At 36.0% G+C, this 22,182-nt stretch overlaps 1 protein-coding gene across 1 annotated transcript in view; it reads left to right on the top strand.

The window, feature by feature from the left end:
• COL28A1 (collagen type XXVIII alpha 1 chain) overlaps positions 1 to 19,609 on the top strand; it is a 58,224-nt gene extending 38,615 nt beyond the window's left edge. The window contains exons 26-36 of the mRNA XM_041408585.1: positions 4,842 to 4,910; positions 7,071 to 7,139; positions 10,622 to 10,690; positions 12,623 to 12,703; positions 12,794 to 12,829; positions 13,001 to 13,037; positions 13,336 to 13,890; positions 15,100 to 15,299; positions 17,333 to 17,549; positions 17,986 to 18,162; positions 18,812 to 19,609. Of these exons, the coding sequence (XP_041264519.1) occupies positions 4,842 to 4,910; positions 7,071 to 7,139; positions 10,622 to 10,690; positions 12,623 to 12,703; positions 12,794 to 12,829; positions 13,001 to 13,037; positions 13,336 to 13,890; positions 15,100 to 15,299; positions 17,333 to 17,549; positions 17,986 to 18,155 (1,503 nt within the window). The 3' untranslated portion in view covers positions 18,156 to 18,162; positions 18,812 to 19,609. The remainder of the gene's footprint in view (positions 1 to 4,841; positions 4,911 to 7,070; positions 7,140 to 10,621; positions 10,691 to 12,622; positions 12,704 to 12,793; positions 12,830 to 13,000; positions 13,038 to 13,335; positions 13,891 to 15,099; positions 15,300 to 17,332; positions 17,550 to 17,985; positions 18,163 to 18,811) is intronic.
• The last annotated feature ends 2,573 nt before the right edge of the window (positions 19,610 to 22,182 follow it).

Genomic DNA, 22,182 nt, shown 5'->3' on the forward strand with positions numbered 1-22,182 from the left:
TAAGTAGCATTAATCATTGCCAGTTGAAGAGAGTTGTTCATATTCCTTAATAAAGACATCAAATCCTTATTTGTTGGTCCCTTCTCCAGCCAAGAACAGCATAAAAACTATTACCATTCCTCAAGATGTGTGGAGTGAATTCTATTCATGGTGCTAGTAAAGGGAGTTTGTTGGTAGCATCTTTTTGTGGGGGGATATGATCTGTGTTGTGTTCTTGGAAATTATAAATTAATAATAAATTTGGCAAAAGGCCTGTGGTACTGTGACCCAGATTTGATTAAGCCAAGGTGAAGTAGCTGGGATCAGGATGAAGTACTAATAATTTCATTGTAATTAATATTACTAATAGTACAATTGAATATCTAGTAATAGATTCTCTTATCCTTATCTTAGGCCAAAGCAAACTGATATATAGTTCTCACTATTCTTGTGTTTCCTGACTATTCCAGGTCAGATCAGGGTTGCCATGTAAATTAAAAGTATATTATTTCCATCAAGTCATCTCCATTGGCCCAAAAATTGTCAAAATTCAGTAGTTTGAATATAAGGTCCAAGTTACTGAAAAACAGAACCCTGCAGAGTAGCTGTCTTTGCAAGTAACACAACACAATTAGGGCAAATCGTGCTTGCACCAAATTCTGTATGAAAATTTTTCATGGATCTACATGTTTTATTTGTGTTAAAGTGTGATATTGCCCACCAAACCTGCCTGCCCAGAGTAATGCTTATCTAACACTCTGTCGGGATAATAAAAAATTCAAGAGTTAGAAACATCTGGTTAAAAATTTCGTTTGTATTTTTTACTTTAAAATAGGTAGGCTTCTTTTTGATGATGCCCTTAGATTGGTGTGTTAGTCATGTTGAATGAAGTGTTTGTTGTTCTATGCAGAGTGAGCAGCTGTAGCTTTTGCAGTGTATGAGTGCTGCACCAAAGCAAGCATTATCCAACAAGATGTAACATGTCTGATTTACTTCTCTTTATTCACACCAGACATAGTAAAGAGTGCACTGGAAAAAAAGAAACTAAGTACATAAAGATCTCTTCTCATTCCCTGATTTTTTGCCTATATTACAGTCTGATGTTTTAATCTTTGCATAACATCTTGGTAGCAAAAGTGCCACAAGGAAAAAGAATTCACTTGAATTGAAATAATTCCCCTAGAACTTAGTTCATAAAATGGAAAATATTCTGTTTTTTCAATTGAAATGTAAATGCACTGGCTACCTGTTATACAACCAAAAAAAAAAAAAAAAAAAAACCAAAAAGAAAAAAACAAGGCAGCAACAATCTCTGCATATAAAAAAATGAACATTTATTTGATAAAAGAGGCTCATAAATTTACACACTAGTTAATTTGAAATTCCTTTGAGGATCATTATATAGGAATGTTCCACTCATCTGAATCAAAGCTCTGTTCTCTCTGCTTTCAGAAATGGCTCACATATGTGCACACTGCTAGACAGGAATTTTATGTATCAGAGGTCAAATTCACATGAAAACAAAACTGAAACATGTGGGATGCATTCAGTCTTGGCAGAGCCCTATGTTCTGTAGCATTAAAACAGAAGCACATAAAGTCAGAATATAATAAAAATTTGATTTAAAAGCACTGTTCCCAGCTAGGAGGTGAATTACAGACATTGAAGAGCAAGAGCCCAGCATTAGAAATAAAGCAAGTTACTGGATAGCAGAAAGATCATTGAAATCCTTAGCAAAGTCCCTCGTGTATGAACATTTGGGGTGGATCCAGTTGCAGTACAAACAACTTTTGCAGCTTGGGACTTGCATATTTGAACTAAAATGTGGAAAATAGAGATGTAATACCTTTTTTTAAAAAAACATGCTGTTCTTACAAATACTGTTATATCCATTAACTCTCACTAAAGAGAGTATTGCAGTGTCTGCTGTATGTTTCAGTATCAAACGCACATCCTTCACAGCAAATGAGGTATATATATTGGGAAATCCAAGATTTACTTTTCAGTTTACTATTAGGCCATTTAATGTTTTGTTTTGGTTTTTTTTTTTTTTTTTTCTTGAATAGAAGGTACAGAATAGACATTGGAATCCTGCACTTTACAGTGTCTTGACTCAGCTCTTTATTTCTTGCTTCAGCAGTGTTTTTCTAGTTTACTGTTTTACTGATGGTGCCAAGCTTGTCTACAAGTGCAATACAGGAAATAAATTAGACCTCATCAAAGAACAGTATTAATCGTTTTTGAAATGAATTCCCTGTAGGACAGTTTAGTACGACACCTTAGGAAAAAGAAGTGCTCCACTTCACAACTCATAAAGCAAAATAAAAGTCTTTTTCTTTAAACCAAGAAATACAGAAACTGTGAGGATTACTATAAAGCTCTACAAAAGAGCTTTTCAATGAGACATCTGGTATTAACTAAGCATGTGAGGCTAAAATTCAATCCTTCACCTGCAACGACCCTGTGGAAGACTGTGTTACCCATGGGAGGAAGAGGCAGATGACTTCAGGTCACCCTTAGGCTGGTTTTGGTCAGGGCTGGTCTAAGAGCAGGTTTTAGGTGTACTGGGTACTGGGCCATAAGGAATCATTTATGTTTGGTTACCTCCTATTCAGTTTCCACTACAGCAGCTCACAGGCTGTTTCACAGGCCACAGTATTCCAGGGTCTCCTAAAAAAGTACCTTTTAATGCAATATCTATATCTCTTAGCTCTGACATCTCTGGCAGATTTCAGAGGGAGGCTTGGACAGGGAAAGCTCTGGCTGCTCTGCACAACTTCTGCTCATGAAGAGTTGGCCTACAAACAGCTTAAAATTTTGTTGGGATTGTGGGGACACTGAGCACAAATAAGTATTCCTCTGGTACTAGAAGGTACTAGATAGAAAAATGGATACATTGCCAATGTCTTGGCTCTTTGCATTGGCAAGGAAGGTCTGATAAAAATGCCTTAGGTCATCTGAGGGAGAAATTTCCTCCCAGCTGAACATGACACTTAGTTTTACCCAATCCCCCTGACACAGCAATTTAAAGCTAAGACCATCCATATACCATGCCTATGTCCTGACTCAAACTGGCCAGCCTCTAATGCTTTGGATGAAACAGGAAAGGAATTCCAAAGCTAAATGTTACATCACAAAGAGCATTATAAACTTAATCTGAGCCTTAGCCTTTGTATTCAGAGTTCCCACCTCTCCAAGTCCCTCATACCTGAGCGTAGTTTGGGCCCTGCTAGGGTTGCATAACTAAAGACTGAACCTTGGGAATTGCACTTAAAAGCAGTCACTATAATGACTGCACACATTCTTCCCAGAATGTAAAGAAAATCGGTAGAAGATTCTGTTTGTTTTTTTTTCCTTTTAATCTGTTTGATATGTTGTTTCATTCACCTACCACCACTCAAGTGACATCTGTGATTTGTGATTTATACTTTCACTTCTGTCCTAGATCGAATGCTCCCTCTGCAGGCACAGCCCTTTGTACAGCTTTTCCAAGTGCAAAAATAAGTACAATTAAGAGTTTGTATAATGATTTCTTTTTAATTTTGTCAAGAAATACAATTTCTTCTGCTTTGTTTTTAATATGTTGGATGAACAACAGCCTTTCAGTGCAGGTCTCTATTCTCTGCTTGCCTGTAGAGGAGTATGTTTAGGAATATCAAGCTAAACACAAATCAGAATATTCTGCATCTCTAACTTATTAGTTATAGACTACTTCTTCTTTTTTTTTTCAAGGAATGGATGGGACTTTTCTAGTAATCATGTGTTGAATGTATGCCTATTCCCTCACTTGTAAAATCACTGTCTGAGGAAAAAAAACCCTGCCCTTTGAATGCTCTTTATCACTGATGTCCCCTGACTCCCCACCTCCTTTGCTGGGCTTGTCTGCAGCATGAGGGACAGGACCAGGCTCTCTGTTACCCTCATTTTCTCCTCACCAGAAGGCTGCTGCCTTTTCTCTGCCTGATGGTTGAGGGATGAGTCCCCTCTGGATTTTCTTTTTTCTTCAGCAGAAGCATAAATTGACAATGTCAAAAAGTTGTCTCCATTACCTAGCCTCCAACTATCACCAAAACTGTTGAAAATTAATATGAAGGCCTGTACATTTCTGATCCATTTGTATGAAATCAACTGATGAGTTCAAAATATACTGGAACTAAAAAAGAGAATGAACACAGACAAACAGAAGCACAGGCAGAGTATATCACTTAAGCCTTATCTCCTCCAGAAATCAAGCTAAATGTATGTACATTGGGACTTTTTTAAAAAAAGAAAGGGTGCTGTTCTTTTTATTAATTTATATTGATGCTATTAAAATTAATTTAGTTTACATAAATGCCTAAATTTGACAGTTCTGGATGATGAATTTCTCTAGTGTCAGAACAAGCACAGTATCAGTTAAGAGCATCATGATCACAGTTCCACTAGTAAGCTCCCTGTCCATCCTGGTAAGACCCTGCAAAATGTGATGGGAAAACACTGGTGATTCCAAATGGGTTTGCTTTTTTGTTTGTTTGTTTGTTTGTTTGGGTTTTTTGTTTTGTTTTGTTTTGTTTTGTTGATTTCTTTTTTGGTTTTTTTTTTGGAGCTGATAAGCCTGCAAAGTAGAGTCCTAACTCAGTTGGTGATTTTGATCACATGGATGTTTGCTAGGGAAATAATGTTTTTCACCTAGAGCTTAAATGATGTGGGTGCCTGTACTTTGGGCTTTTTTTTTTTTTTTAATACCTATGTACAAAGCAGCTGTTTATTTATGTAGCATTTATTTGGCTTGTTTTTTAAACTCAGTAGTTTGACTGCTTCATAAGTGGATGGAAGATGTAACAATTGCTAGGTGATGACTGATATTCTGTGACTATTTTCAGGGAGAACGTGGAATTAAAGGCGATCCTGGGCCACCGGGGCCTCCCGGATGGGGACACATGGGTCCCAAGGTTGGTATGATGCCATGTTGAAGTTTTTTGTGCTCTTTTGTGATGCTGGCAGCCAGACCCTGATCTCTCAGGCACCAAACAATCTTCATCGGTTACTGATTTACTTTGGTGCAGGAGAAATAGGAGAAATCAAGCATGTAAACATGGTCACTAACCACACACTTCTACCAACTGGATTACGAAGAATACTAATGGAATGAAAATTGCATTTTCAGCTAAACTTTATGAGATTACATCTGGAGACTGAGCAGAGCTATCAGGCTGGTAAATTAGCTAAATGATGCATTTCTTCTGCTTGTATCTATCCTGTTTCCAAGATATTCTTTTATGCTGGAAAATACATTAAATGTGAATTTCATGTTTGCAATTTTTGCTCAATCAAATTAAATCAAATAGATTTTGTCATTAAAACCATTAGGAAAGAAATATTAAAATAAAAAAAGTTAATTCTATAAGCAACCAGCATGCAACACCTAGGCAATTTTTTTATCCATTCACTAAAGTGATTTCTAATTTAGAAATTACATACTGATAAGTCTAGGCAATTTTTTCTCCATTCACTAAAGTGATTTCTAATTTAGAAATTACATACTGATAAGAAAAAAAAAATCAGTACTTGCCTGGATTTCTTTATTACAGGTTTATCCATCAATTATTTTTACAAAGGCAGTGAGGAGAAACATTGTGCATATTTTTCTACTTTCTGATAGTTTAAAGATACGCCTTTGTAACTTTTTACATAATAGCAGAGAGTAACAGAACCTTCCAGTGCCATTTTGTATCAACTAGTATGTGAATGAAGAAACATTGCTATTACCAACACCAGATGTGCAATGAACGAGAGGGTGTGAATATTTTTCCAGGATGGGTCTGATTTTATCTTGCTTTCTGAAAGCTGCAACAATTTTAGTGCTTTGGTAAATCATCCTGGCACAGCCTGTTTGAAAAGAGTAAGTTTGGACTGAATGTCAAAATCCTAGTGTGACACTATGTGCTGTTTCCACAAAGCCTGTGAGAAGGAAAGATGTGTTCTCTGTGGGGAAACAATGCTTTGTTTTCAAGAGTGAGGAAGTGTATGTAGTCCCTCTCCTATGAGGAAAGGCTGAGTTTTTGCAAGAAATTTTGTGAAAACTTGTGACAAACTTTTTGTCTCCAGAGATGATGAAAGAGTAAGTTTGGACTGAATGTGTGAAAACTTGTGACAAACTTTTTGTCTCCAGAGATGATAATGATGACTTTTCAAACATCACTAACATCTAGAAGTTAAATATTTAGAACTATAAATTTATATTTCATGATGACCACATTTTCTTGTACTTCTGCCTAAATACTCAACATATACAAAATCTAGGTAATATACATACCACTGAATGATTTATACTTACTGTACTGGAACACAGTGATTATTTATGATAAGACTGTAATCAAAAGTCAAACCTGAGTTTGCAGAAGCTTTTATGAAGCTTGTTCAAATTTTGAAAAGTTTTTCAATTAAAAATGATTTTTTTAAAAAAGGATAATCAATAATTTAGTTTTGATGTAATCAGAAAGATACACTTCACTTGGTCACTTTGAAATGTTAGATTAGCCTGCGTGCAAACACAAGGGCTCTACCTGGCTTTGACTGTATTGATACAAATCAGCACACGCTGCTTTGGCTTTTCTCTCGTCCCTTCCCACTTAGGATTTTCTGAATGACTGGTGCTCCTAGAGACTGTGGCACCTCAGGAGCCTGGCATATGCCCACTGTGCCAAAGAACTAGCTAAAATACCTGGCAGACTGACTTACAGTAGGCTTTACTGCTCTGGTCCTTTGTGCCTCTGCTCTTGTGCCTCTCTTTTGTGATTGCATGAAGCTGTTCTGTAAGTATGGTTTCTGTTGTCTTCTATGTAGGGAAAAATGAGGAGAATATCACTCTATGCTATGAGTAAATTTTATTCTTTGATTATTTTCAAATTAATTGTTCCTTTGCTTTCCTGAGAATTTGCCAAGGGTAATTACTAAGACTCGCAGTGAGAAATGATAAACCAAAGAATCAAACCTAGAATATTTGACCTGGTTTTACTTCTTTTGCTTGCAGTGACTTTGGGATTATTTCCCTAGTGTTACCAGGAATTTACCTCCTAATCATTCTTTTTTTCCTTTACTGACTCTTACAGGGTATTATGGGACGTAAAGGCTTGCCTGGTCTACCTGGCCCCCCTGGCATCAGTATACAAGGAGACAAGGTAATCCAGGTTAATGTGATATCTGTTCAGTTTCTCAAACTGTTTCTCAAAGAGATTCAATGTCTTCTTTCCATCTTTGTCACAAAATCAGTGAACTCGTGCAAATATTAATTTTACATTTAATTTGTATATTCATAAAATATGCAATATTTACTTTATTTGCTGGGTTTTCAGTATTGTTTGCATCCAATTGCTCTCCTATCGTTCTTGTAATTAAAAATATGTTTAACCCGGAGACAAAAGGCTTATCTCTGACACATCTTGTTGATTTGCTTAGATCCATAGTTTTCTCTGGGTTGCACTTGTAAAAGGCAGTAACTTGTAAAAGGCAGTGTCAAAGTAACTTAAACACATGTAGAAATGTAAATGAATTTAGACAGTCTCCCACATACTCTTAATTGGGTTTTTAGTCACCCAGTTCCAGCCATGAGTTCTCTCCTTAAAAGGAGAAACACAAATATGACAACATATTCTGAGCATTCAGTTGTTAAATTGCCTTGTCATATATGCATGGAAAAATTTATTATAAATGGAGACTCCAGTGGAGAACGACTCAAGTTTCTCCTATTTTCCTTAAATCAGTGTGATTAAAATTGAGCATATGATTGAATATTTCCCTAGATCAAGAGTATTGTGCTCAGGTCTCCAATTCTAAGTGGTCAACCACCGGTGATTCAGTAAAAGGGGCAATGTTCTAGTTTGGTTAGAAAAGGTGCCTCTTCATACTGGATTTTGGCTGTAGATACTAAAAACATCAGAGAATTCACAGGCAAACAGGTCTTCATTGGAAAACAGTGACATTCTGAAACAAATAAATTTATGAAAATGTATATTGTTTGCAAAATGATTCAGAGAAGAATCTTTCTTTGGTCCATCATGGAATTATTTCATACAAACTTTACCAGAAAAGCACAGATTCCTTCAGAATTTATTTTGTTCACAACTTGCTTTGGTTACGTCTTCAATGTCTTCTATTTTTATATTTGTGTTCCATCATTTCTGGATTTGTTCTGCAGAGAGTTCTTCTTTTTTTTTCACTGAGGTATTTCATAGCATAAAAATATACTTTATTATGTTCTTTCTTTTCCCTTTTTATATAACTCCCTTTTATCGTTTCTGATTTATCCTGTTTCCAGACTTGCTAGACAGAGATCTCTACATGGTTAAGAGTCATGACTGTCTAGACCTTTGTTTCTGATCTGTTTGCAATTTGGCTCTGTATGAATGGTTATCAGTAATCACAAAGCTAATACATATTTTAATGTGAGGACATAGGAAACTCCTTATTTTCTTTTCTTCCTGTTTGCTGAATCTCCATGGGATCTTTGCTCTATTCTTCTGAAAACGAGAAAAATTCTTGCCATCTTTGTATCACTTTATGGTATAGGAAAACTCTTTCCTGTCTGCCTTTAATAACAATTTCTGCTGAGTTTCCAGAATCTAATACTTGAGATATATCTTTGTTGATTCTATGGGTATGTGAGGTTAATTATAAAAGCACAATTGCCATTCTGGACAAAAATGTTTCAGCAATCAAGCACATCTGATGATACATTAAAAAAGATGCAGATTATACAATAATTTTCCTGTGAGAAGATAAGGGTTACCCAAAATATATTCAGTGTAATATATTAAACCTCTCTCTCTCCCTCTCCCTCCCCCCATTCCTCTCTTTCTCTCTCACACACTCTCTCTCTTCCCCGTCTCTCTCTCTCTCTATATGTCTTTGGATACACACAGATGTATGTCTGAACGCTGGCATTGCTATGGAAAAATACCTAAAGCATGTTTTACTAGTGTAGAGAACTCAGTTTCATTATGGAAGCTTTCCAGTGGAAGAACACAGTTCACTGAAAACGGTCAAACAAAGGCACATTTCAATACAAGGCTGTGAAATTTAGGGATGTTGGAAAGTAAGGTGTCCTGCTTATGAAATGTCTTTGGGTTTGAAAACAAAACTGTAATGATATGGTGGATCAAACTCAGCTGCTGTTGTTTCTGTAGTATTCCATGGCTTGTGTAGGTACGATTGGTCTTGCCATTTCTATTTTCTTCCCTCAACAATTGCTTTTAAAAATCATAATTATTTTTATATAATTCTTAGGAACAGCTTGTTTCTGAGCAACTTTTGCAACTGGCTTGCTCTGGTAGTGCCAGTTTCCTCCACACACTAATGCTTGTTGACTTTTGTCTATTTTGTCCTCCTATTTCTTCACGTATCAAACTTCATTCTTTTTGGCCACTCTTCATAAGATTAAAGTTACTCTATTCCTGCACATTAGCTACCAATATCACTCCAAGTATTTTTTTATATAAAGAGAGAGATCTCGGTCTGCGTATGGTAAGAATGGAATGCCAAAAATGAGTTGCTTTTCAAGTTACTTTATGTTGATAGTTATATTCACAGATTATTTTTATGCTTGGTTCCCTTTCAAAACCACAGTCTAGACATTCTTAGATCTGCTCTCAGTTCATTTTGGTAATACTGGTGGTCAGGTTTGAATTTATTATATACATGAATTAAACTGTCAAAGCCATAAATATTTTTAAATTAATACAGCACACATCTTGGGTTTTACTAAGCGTACTGTTATGGAATCTATGATAAACCCTTCTAATGCTGATTGATACTTGTTGCACAAGTAGAGGAAGGAGGATTTGGTTCTGTGGTTGATGTTTTAAAGGATGAAACTCATGTGTGCTTGTGAGAAATGTCAGCTGCATGGGTATGAGTTTACTTAGAACAGTAGGTCCCATTCAGTTTTTATTGCCTCAACACCATTATAACAATGTCAAATGGGCAGTTAAAAATGGCACCATTTTGTTTGGTCTGACATTTATTACTAGTGAAGGATTACTGGAATACACAGTATACCCTGATATTAGTTCATATGTATGTGCTCTGCAGACCTGCAGAGGAGTTAATCAGAGACTGTCCCAGTGCTGAACAGCAAGCCTTGAAACAAACTGGCACACTGTTTCACTGTGTTTAAAAGCCATTTGCATTAATACCTAAATGAGGACCCCAAGAAACACAATCCTGCTAAAAAGTGACTTAAAGGAAATTAGATTAAATAGCTACTGTGAGTTCCTATAACAGTGTGAAATAAATTGCCTTCTGCATCCCATCAGCTTAGGAGTATTTCCTATTTACAGGAAATCCCCCTGGTGGATCAGCTATCCACTGTTTTTCAGTCTCCAGCATCTACCTAATACTACCTAATTACTTTTATCTTTCATCTCTTCCAGTGGAATGACGAATTTTTATTAAATTAATCAGGAATAAATTCTTCATTATATGCATTATAAGATTCTCATGTATGTTCTGAATAATATCCAATTGTTTATTTCTCCAACCTTAGACCATTTTTGTCTTAAAAATTTTGTGCTTCATTGCATAGTACAAATGTGTAAAAGTGAATAGAAACAGCACAGATTTTACATTAATTTTCCTTTAAACTTAAGTTTCATATTTTGTTCAGGGAGAAAAAGGAAGTAAAGGTCTCCCTGGACCAAAGGGATCAGTAGGAAATGGCCTTCCTGGAAGAAAGGTAAATCCTAGGTTTGCAGTAAGGAAAGAGAAGAGGGTTTTCTTCCTTTATTGGTTATTTGGTGTGACAGGTCTTTGAAGAGAAGCAGAAGACATTACCTTATAGAGCTAGCATGGTAAGTACCTACTAATTGTCAGCTTTGAAGTCTGTGAAAATCCTAATGGTCATTAAGGATCAGATTACAAAGTAGGATCTAGAATGTGGTCATACCCATTAGCAGGAGAATAATTCTAAGTTATTAAAATTATGTATTCATTTATTTTTCATATTTTTCAGGTATTACAAAATGTCCTTTTATTTGCCAGGCTCTGACAAAAAAAAAAAAAAAAAAGGAATTGCTTTATGATTAGTGTCATTTGAGGGCTTTGCTTTACTTGGCTTGTTTTTTTCTACAATGGTTGAAGCCCAAGCTTGAATCTTTCCTTACTGAATAACTTCCTGCTTGTTATAAAAATTGTGAGAATTTCCTACACTTAGCTGTTCACATCTAACTGCTTGGGAGTTTTCATGTGAATATCAAGCTCTTTCACACAGATTCAAATTCCTGCCTCCTAGTTCTATTTCACTCACATTCCAAATGCCACAATATAATAATAATAATAATTGGAATATTTTCACTGATCTTCATATTCATCTTGTATATTGACTAATCTTTGTGACCCAAAGTAAATCTCTCCAAACACTCACTTTTCTGTTTGCTATTAATATAGCAGACTTGATACACATGATAAGGAATGGTTTAATTCAGCAGGAATTTTGTATATGTACCAAAAAATCAGGTTTTAGTATATTTAAGTGTAAGAAAGTAGTAACACCACCACAGCCAGGAAATCATATTTGCTTTTCTGTTATTATTAATGTTGATGTTAACTTCAGTGATAGATTCAATTAATGGATTGGTAATGGAAACTAATGTCCTTTGTTGGATATTATGATTTTGTGAAATAGAGTAAGAACTCTCTTCCAAGACCTTACTTAGTTGAAACTGGTTTTCTTAATGCTGTGGAGGACTATTTACAATTTCCAAATTTACACCAGTTTGAATAAGATCAGATTGATAAAGTCAAAAGGGTTCTTTGAAATTGGTAACAATCACCAGTGAAGGCTGTAACACAGGAGTTACCCATATGATTCCATTGGCTGGGCAATAATGAGGGATAACATCTAAATGGACAGTAATCTAGATTAATTTATAAGCTTTAAAATTTCAAGTGGAATGTGAGCTGGTTATAATTTCCAGAGAAAAGTAAAAAATCTGTCCTGCACAATCTTCTTCTTGAAAAAAAATGTCTAATTTAGACCCTGAATCTTATTTATGATGTTTCATGCCTGCATTATGTGAAAATTGTCTCATAATGTAGAACTCACTTTTTTTTTTGGAAGTCAAAGAAGTCTAGTCAGTTGAGGGAAAATTTGCAAATTTGCTTCTAAATGCGGAACATTGTATTTTCCAATGGATTTAACAGTCCAAGCACACCTCTTCATTGTCCTTTGAAAGCTCACAGGTTTTCATTTGGCTTTTATGCAGAGCTGATGTGAGTTTCAGCACAGTGGCTGATCTGAGGTGGTTATCTCTCCTTAAATATAAATTAGCATAGGTCCAGTATAAACATTGTTTCAGAGTCCAAGAAAATTGAAGCACAGCAAACATTATATATTCTTGCGATTTGCATACAGATGTCTTTACTGCCTCTCCAGAACTAAGGCAATTTTTCATAGAAATGTCTTAAAGATGCTTTTACTGCCCATTTTGCTTTCCTCTGGGAGCTTGCTTGCAGATTCTCCTTGTAATACATACAACAGAAATTATTAATTTAAAAAACCAAAAGAGCCAGAAAATTTATCTTTAAAGCTCATTGAACCTTACTTCCATCTCTGACAATCAACAAAACTGGAGCTATGACTGTATTTAACACAGTTGTTTTAACTTAGGGAGACTATGGAGATAAAGGTGATACAGGGAGTAAAGGTGCCAAAGGAGAGATTGGAGACCCAGGACCTCCAGGGCCAAAGGTAAAACACATTTTCATGCTACTTAAATTTACAGAGCAGAAACTGGACACATTTGGCTTTTGTTAAGTATATCATTCTACACATTTCCAGGGATCTGGAGGAAGAAAAGGTGAACCTGGTCTTTCGGTAAGTAGGTAAATAAATTATTTGAAGCAATAGCAGGTTTATCTGGGAAAATTATTTAAAGGTTATGTGATCTTACACAAGGCTGTTTATGAGATATTGCACTGCATGCATTTTTGTAAATTAATAAATATTTCAGCATTCTTAACACTAGAACACACAACTCTTTTTCAGAGAGAAGATGTCATCAGACTTATCAGTGAAATATGTGGTAAGCATTCCAGTATGGAAAAAAACCTAGTTCTTATAAAACACTGTGAATTTATATTGACTGAATGGATTTTTCCTCTGCATGTTTGTGTGTCAGGATACCACTGATATGAAAACAGTGTTCACTATGTTGCCAGTACTATACCTGAAGTAATTTGGTCCAGCTCTGTCTCTGTGATCAGTACCAGTAACTAGAAATTAATTCATGAATTGAGTTTTAACTGACTAAATCTGATATATGAGTTAAATTCATTTTTTGAAGGTGGTTTCTAATAAAATGTCTGAAATTATTATCCTAGGTTGTGGTATCAAATGTAGAACAACGCCACTGGAACTAATATTCGTCATTGACAGCTCAGAAAGTGTTGGACCAGATAACTTCAATATTATCAAAACTTTTATGAAAACATTCATTGACAAGATTTCGGCCAGCCAAGCTACAAGCCGCATTGGCATTATCAACTTCAGCCACAGAGTGGACCTGGTGTCTTCTCTGAAGCAATACACAAGCAAAGAGCACCTGAAATCAGCTGTTGACAAGATGCCCTACTTAGGAGAAGGCACGTACACTGCTTCTGCTATCCAAGAAGCCATCCACTTATTCCAGGCAGCGCGCCCGGCAGTAAGGAAGGTGGCTGTTGTAATAACGGATGGACAGGCGGACAGTCGGGATAAAGTACGGCTGGACACTATAGTGAGAGAGGCCCATGCTACAAATATTGAGATATTTGTCATTGGGATTGTACAAAGGACTGATCCTCATTATGATGACATCCTGAAAGAAATGCAGCTCATTGCAACAGACCCTGATGAAGAGCATGTTTACCAGATAGACGACTTTGTGACACTTTCAGGTAAAAGAAACTATTTCAGAAAGAGGAAACTGGAAAGCATGTTGGGCCTCTCCCATGGCCAGGCAAGGCAGCCTGCTGAGTGGCACCTTTTATTTCTCTTTTAGATAAAGCTCACTCTTGTTTCGCATCATCTTCGGTCAAATGAAACCTTTGCCAAATTTTCTACCTCTTGCAGAAGCAATAAACCACAATGAACATCAGTTTTCTAAGCCCAGGTCTTCTTTGGGATACTCTTCTTTTGTGAGAGATTGCATCAGCCTTGCTTCAGAGTCCTTTTGTTCTTGGCCATAGTTTCATCCTGGAGAGATGCAGGTTTCCTTCCACTTTGATGTAACATCTCAAACTCTCTCTCTCTCTTTCTTTTGGGTCTTGTGAGTCTTGGAATCCCTCCACTTTCTCTTGCAAGGACTCTTTTTTTTTGTTTTTTTCCCTGAAAGCCATAAGGAAACCTTTGATTTCACCCTAGTTTCAGGGGGAAAATGGTGAAGCATTTCAAAGGGAATGGGATGTGATAGACATGGTATATTTCAATCTATGTTGCTTGAAAAATATCTGTGGCTATGGGTGAAATCAGGAGAAAATCCAGAGGAAATCTATAATGACCCATAAAAAAAAAAAAAAGGTACATTGATCTAGACTAAATGTAGACCAGCCTACACTTTTTGTGAGCATAAACTTATTTTGCTATGCTGAATTGTGAATGAAGTTAAGTCTGGATTGAAGGCATTAAGAAAAATCCAAGCTAAGGTCTGGTTCCCACTGCGATTAAATTTAAGGCTTTGACTCAGACTCCAGCGTTCAACATAAAAATATTCCCAGTCCCTGGTGTTTTTTGGTTTTACAAATAAGTAGATAACTGTTGCCCAGTCTTTCTTTTTCTTTCTCATGTGTAAACACTTCCTTTCCTTCACCCTCATTTTTTTGACTGTTATTCTCTTTTCTGCTATGACTTTTACTTCCTAGAGAGACTTGATATATTTATCTGTTTTATCTTAAAAAGAACAACATGGCACTAAAATAAAATAATTCAGAGACAGTGTTACTTTATTACTTATCATTTGCATTTTAATATAACTACAGAAGATGGTCTTTCATAAGTCACTGTAATTAAAATTTTAGGGCTAATACTGCAGTAAAAGCTTGTTCTGAATCATTGTGACTTCTTTCCATTACCCTTTAAAAATGTCATTATTTCATTAATCTTTTCAGTTCTTGAAAATAAACTGATCACAAAAATCTGTGAGAATGAGTCTGCAGTGCACACCAGAAAATACAATATTTTATCTCCTTCTCCAAGTCCGGAATCTGAAATTGCCAGGAAGGATGCTAATAGCCTGCTACCTAAAGTGACCACTTCAGAGATTGATATGCTTCCTACAGAAGGAACTAGTAACCCAGTGAGTAAACAAGTAAGAGCTGTCAAATGTTTTTTAAATATGTGTCTTTATTTGAATTTGAATATTTTGCTCTCTTTATTTAACCATTTATTCACATATTAATCTGAAAATAACATGCTATTTGACTAGACCAAAGTGTTTGAAAAAATCTTTTCAAGTTAGAGTGAACTTATTTGTTGAGAACAAATGTTTACAAAAGAAATAGGGCAATGCTGCCTCTTGGTTGCAATAAATGCTACTTTTTTTGTAGGTCTTATTCATTTTAGAAGCCAGTTAAAACCCTTACATTTCTATTGTGGCAGGTGTACGGTAGATAAGACATATATTTATGTGCAAGCTGATTGTTAGTACAATGCTTCTTGTCATGGTCACTCACTTTCCAGGTCGTTCCCAGCCGTATTTCCAAGTTATTAAGCCTTTGGTGTTCTTTCACTTTCCACATTGGGCTGTACTTCTAGGACTCCTTATTTTTTACTCTTTGTTCTCCAGATTTAAATTTCTCCTGACCTGCACTGAGGTTCTTCCCTCCAAAACAGTGCTGCTGCACAGACAGAGAGGACAGGGAGAGCTTTGATGCAATATGTGATATTTTCTGCAGGTGTGGATCACCTTAGCTTCCTTATTATATCTCAGTGTTTTTCAGCCACTGCTGGAGCAACAGATTAGGATATTTGCCAACTCTTTAGGGCATTTTTATTGCTTTACCTTAAATAATCAATAAAAACTTGGAGCTTTACAAACTGAGCTTTGCTTGTCCTTATAACCAGATGGATAAACTGGTTTAAATATATGATGTACAAACCTCTGTAGCTGCATGGAATAGATATAGCAGACCATGATACTGGTATTCAAATATTAATTGAATACAGATTACAGATCAATAAATATTACTGACTTACTGTGGAGGAGCCAATGGATTACCTACTACTAATCCTTGTAGTATTGTTTATATAATATCATTCATAATTGAATAGTTCACTTTCAAAATCTAGGTTAATTTCCAAGAATAAGAGCACCTTTGTTAAGTGTGATTAATTTAGGTTTTGGTCTTATAATATATCTAGACAGATCTGTGAGACACTGAGGATCAGTTTTGGCATTCTATATTATTGACATATTATTAAGAAAAATAAATGAAAACCTAGATATTGCTGATTTTATGAAACATGTGATTAGAATCAGGAAGGATTCTTAGGTAGGTTCACAGATATGTCAGACAGTATTAGATGCTCACACACTTGGTCCTGGCTGGCTGTTGTTATGGATAAATCTTCAAAGTGTTGAATTACTATCATAAATAAACACAGTCTTTTTGCAGACCTAGAGAAGAAATGCAAAATTCAAAGGACTGGATGAATTGTCTGCATCTTTACATTTCACCTAGACTGAGTTCCAACCACTCTGAAGAGTTTTCTTAAATTGACTTTGTCAGTGGTGGTCTGTAAATGGGAAGATATTGAATAGTGTCAAATTCCTTTCTGTTCTCAGTCAATGTCTGATTAAGGCAGTTGTTTTTCATATACTGTACTAAGGACCTTGCAAATCTTCTTGAATATACTAAAATATTCGGCAGATCTTTAGATAATAGTTGCAATTTGAAGAGCAGGGTTGACTGCTTAACACTTCTATCAAGGTAAATTCTAAAATTCTAATGATTAGCAACTGGCTATTAACCAGAAATAGAACAGATTGAAGATGTCAGATCATGCCCAGTGAGTGTACTAGATGTTAAGCAGCAGTGATTTACCCAAAAATTCCTCCCATTTTTTGTTCTATTTGCAGACTAAGTGGTGACTGCAATTTAGCTTAAATTAAATTAATTCAGCTTAGTGGTTAAATCAGAGGCATTAATTTGCCTTTCCTGGCCATGCTCTCATGGTCATGAAATTATGGCTCCATACTAAATAATTACAGTAACCAATCTGCTTTTAATAGTGTTTTTTCACACACTGCTTAGCAAAAGTTTCCTGCATAATTCTATCAATTTGTTTTTGTCATAGCATCCATGCCCAGACAGAATTTTAAGATTTTGACTCCTTTTGCAGCATATTCCAACGCCGTCCACATACACTGAACCTCTGCCATCTGCTCAGGACCGCAGTGTGACCACCTCTGCTCACAGAGAATCGACACTTCCCCCAGTTTATAACATATCTGAAATCAGACCCCTGAGTCCAGTTGTCAATCCTTTCATTGGTGGAACTGCTACAGAACATCACCAGCCAACTCCATGGCAAACAGAGATAGCAAGGAGCCCTAAAAGTGAGTAAATAAATACTGTCTGCAGGTTCTGGGTAGCAAGTCTGTACCAGAAAAAGAAAAAAAAAAAAAAACCCACTCCCTCTTCCAATATAATTCAGATTTTATTTTTTGTATTTCTGGGTGCTCTGTCTACAGACATCACACACAGTCAGAGATAGATTTTTGGGCTCAGATGATATCCATGTGTACCAACTCACTGCTTAGGTATTTAAATAGCAGCTTGATTCTTGCATCAGGATTTAGGCAGTCTTACTTCCAACTAATCCTTTATTTTTTTAGGCCTGTTCAGGTAAGTCATTAATGGAAGTGGAATTTGGCCAGGCACTACAAGAAAAAAAACAAAAGGGGTGCTTTTCTTACTGAAGGAGGGAGGTACTTCTAAGATAACATAACTTATTCCCAGAATCCAAGCTAACTTTTACTGATGAACTTTTAGATCCAAGGTGCTTGGAACCTATGAAACCAGGGGATTGTTGGAACTATGTGGTGAAATGGTTTTATGACAAGAGTGGAAATTCTTGTGGCCAGTTCTGGTATGGAGGTTGTAATGGTAACAATAATAGATTCGAAACGGAAAAAGAATGTCGAGAAACCTGTGTTGATTAATGAATAAGTAAGTTGTCTCCTTCCAGTCCTCCCTCAACCACCTCTTTTCCTGCTTATGTTTTGTTTTATATTAATCAAAACTCAGTTTTCCTTTTCAACTCATAGCCTGTGCAGTCAATATCACAAGGCCCTTCTGCCATTTCTTGCAGTCACTCCTTTTCTTTACTACTTTACTACTGGTACTTAACTGCTTTAGAGGAACACAGTATTGTCACCAGCTCCAACTTTGTTACCTCCCTGTTTACTCACTTCTCTAGATCACTTATCTTGAGTAGGACAAACTGTGGCATCCATCTTTCAGTGACATCTCTCCACTGACTCTTTATCCCATTTTTTCATTTTATTCTTTTCACAACTTACAAGGCTGTCCTTCTCAAATCTATGATTTTCCTTTGGGGAGGGACCTTACATTCTGGTAATCCTGTCAGACTGTACTGGCTATCTTTGATACCTATGCTTGGTGAGCAAGGCATGGCCTTCAGAGAGTTTTCTTATCAGTAGTGCATAACTGCCTTTACAAAAGCCATATAACTTATCCCAAATAACTTACATTAAATACTCTATTTCAACTTTCAGTATAGGAAAATTTTATTGATTTACAGAGCGTGTTTTTCAAAACTTTTCAGGAAAATGAAACAATTTCTTATTTATTCTAGAACATTACTTCTGTTGGGAGCTCTTGAAGCTGGAAGTTCATGGGTACTGAGGAAGAGAGAAGAATCCAAAATAATGTGTTAGCTTGAAATTATTACTGCTGTGCTTTATTGCTTTACCCACTACTCTCTGCACATTAACCAGATTCCTGCATAATGTATGTTAACTGCAACATCATAGCAATAACTTGAAGTCACACATACACACACACAGGGAGATACCTTTTCCCTCAGATTTACAGTAATTTGATACTACTGCACATGGGACTAATGAGATTCTATTTTTAGGATTAAAATACTAAAAGTGTTTATACTTGGTTTTTAATGACCAAGGTCTCTTAGTCTCCTGGAGGAGTAAAATATGCTCTAGATTTAAACAATAGTAAGTAGTTTCTGAAATTAGCACTCTTAATACAGCATTTAGAGACATAAATAAAGATTTCCATTGATTAGAGTTCTTCTTTGGAATGTAAGTAACACAGCTATGGGTAATTAGAGAGGGTTTTTTCCATTATTAAAGCACACTTGGATTAACATCAGTATAATAGTTTCAATTATAAAGGTTGGACTTTCATTCAGAATTACATTAAAAACTGGGTTCTTCGTGTCCTTTAGGCTAGTCAGTACATTTCAATTTCTCAGGGCCTCTGGGTTTAAAAAAAAAAAAAAAAGTTATTTCCCTCTAATTCTCTAATATATGCTACTAAAATAAAAAAATGAAAAACACTGAAAGATGTGTATTAATGTTTCTACTTTTAGCCATAACCCTGTATGAGTGCATTGTTAAAACTGAAAGTAACAAATGTGATTAAATTGGGAAGTAATACCTCATAAAGAGTCAAGCATCATTATTTCTTTGTAAACAGAAGAATAGAATCTGCACAGGCAGTACGGACAACTCTTGATATGTTCAAACACTTACTTGCAGAATTTGTAAATAAGTGACAGGATGTACTTTGCAAAATGAACTTGTTTTGCAACAAATAGGATGCGAACCTAATTTTGTGGAAAGCTGTGCTTGAAGTAGAGTTTAAAGTTTTTAGTTTTTCTCCCAAAAATCTGGCCATTTAAATAAGTTTCAAGTTAGAAAATAAAAAAAAACTGAGAGCAGCCCCAGAAAACATCCTGTTCTTAATGTCAAAACTAAAATTATGATTATATAATAACAAGGTGATCATTCAAATAACCTCCAAGGGCACAATTAATTTCTGTCTGACATGGAACAGTAAAACTGAAAGATATTACCTTGTACTATGCATGCTATGAAGATCCACTTCTACCAGGAACATTTTACCTTTAGCTGCACCTGGAAACTCAAAGCAGCAAAGCACACTGGAATTGCAAGAAAAACTAGGAATCTGCAAGATCTTTCAAAACTGTTCTAATCTTGCTTGCTTGGGCAGTTTCTTCAAGGATGGAATCAGCTCTGTGTTCAGCTCCAGATCTCCAGACAAAGACGTACATCTGTCTAAGAAATACTAGGGATAATGAGTTTGGGAATAAATATGAAGATGTAGGTTACGGGTTTGCAATATCTTCTATAAAGTTTTTGAAAACCTTTCTGGTAAAGCTGAGAAGCTTTAGTAAGTACAAATAGTGACATCATTTGTTACTTAACAAGGGTATAAAACAAGCAGTTACTCTTTAACATGCATGCAGGGACTTGTTTTAATGCAGTTAAACCAGAGTTATACAAAAGACCACTGCTTTATTTTCTACTTTCATGTAGAGTTGACTGAACCTTTTGTAGCAAAGAGGGAAAATTGAAGGCTAGAAGGTTGTTTTGAAAGTTAGTTGTATGCTGTTCAAATCAGATTATCCTGAAAATGGACATCCTTTTCTGTTCAGGTCTTTCTGTGTAGCTCCAGACTGCAAACTCTGAATGTATGCTCTGATACTTAGCAAACCATGGAAAAGCACATAAGTGTCTTCTGAAAGGACTCTTCTCTAAGTCTGCATCAGCAGGGACTGGCAGCATTGGTTCCCGTGTCTCCTCACCCAGCTCTGCCTTCCCAAGGGTGTCATGGGGCAATAAACCAGGAGAGGGCCCTGCTTGCCAAACATTAGCTGTTTTATTCCCGACTAGTGTAAAATCATGCAAGATCATTGCTGAGAGAATTACAGTTTTCACAGGCAAACAAACTCTTTATTTTTGTCATGGGCAAATTTTAAAAGCTAGCATAGTTTAATCCTTAAATCCTTAAATCTTCTGCTAGACCAGGCCAAATGCTATAAGCCATAAAAGCTAAGAGTACTGAATAACAGACTTTTCTATAGAACTGATCATTATAAGATAAATTCTTTTTCTGATATCCTTGATTCTAAGAGTTCAGATAAAGACTCAGAAAAATTAACAGGAAAATAGTGTTTAATTTGCTCAGCATAGAACAGCAGCAGCTTTTCACTTTGAGAAGCTCTACCACTCTCTTGTTCACAACTGTCAAACAGAATTAATCTTTTGCCTTAACCCAGTTTGCTCACTGTCTGTCCCTAGGACTCACTCAAACATTAATAACACTGCCTCTGTATTGACCATCCTGCTGTCTGCTGTCTGAAACTCCTCTATTCCTTTTACATTTTCAAATTTCCTCTCTGTTACCCTAAATTTACTGAAGATGTGCAACATTTCCTGCACTGCCGTTTTGAACATCCTTGGAAAACTGATTTACATGTTTCCTCATTTGGAAATTGCCATCAAAGACATTCCCTGGAGAGAAAAATGGAAAGAAAAAGAAAATAAAGAAGAAGAAAAAGATTAATTAAAAAATTATGCTATTGATAGCATGGCTGAGACCAAAATCACATTTGTAAAGAAACATTTTATGGACAGTATAGATTTGGTGCCACATTCCCACACTTCTTTTCTTTGATTGCTTCCTGAACTCCTTTGATACCATCTGTACATACAGAATACCCTTCCCAAAGCTTGCAAGGGCGTCACAGCACAGAGCTACAAACACGTTCTCTTAGGTAACCTGAAGATTCTTTTTATTAGCAAAACAAATAACTACTCCTCCTCCACCCCTCAGTGAAAGGGTCAAAATGTTTATGGGCAGTTGTGTGGCCTGGGACACCCCAGCTCTACCAGCAAGTAGAGCAATTTTTTGGCTGACACATGAGAAACTATAGGTTCAACACTGAGATCTTAGACATTACTGTTATTCCTCTTGCAGCTTCTTATCGATCATTCTTTAGAATAATTTTTTGTCTTCCTAGGCTGAACTTTTACCTACCCAGTTATAGAACTCTTCCTCGTGCTGGTGAAGCCAATCTGCAGCAGGTCAAGGTTTTGAAATTCCACAGGCAAATGTAAGCAGACATCTCAGCTACCATACTTGGTAGATAGACAACAAAATATGAATTATGAATTACAT

This window comes from Onychostruthus taczanowskii, unplaced genomic scaffold, assembly GCF_017590055.1.
Source record: "Onychostruthus taczanowskii isolate IOZ18803 unplaced genomic scaffold, ASM1759005v1 scaffold3, whole genome shotgun sequence".
NCBI classification, from domain to species: Eukaryota; Metazoa; Chordata; class Aves; order Passeriformes; family Passeridae; genus Onychostruthus; species Onychostruthus taczanowskii.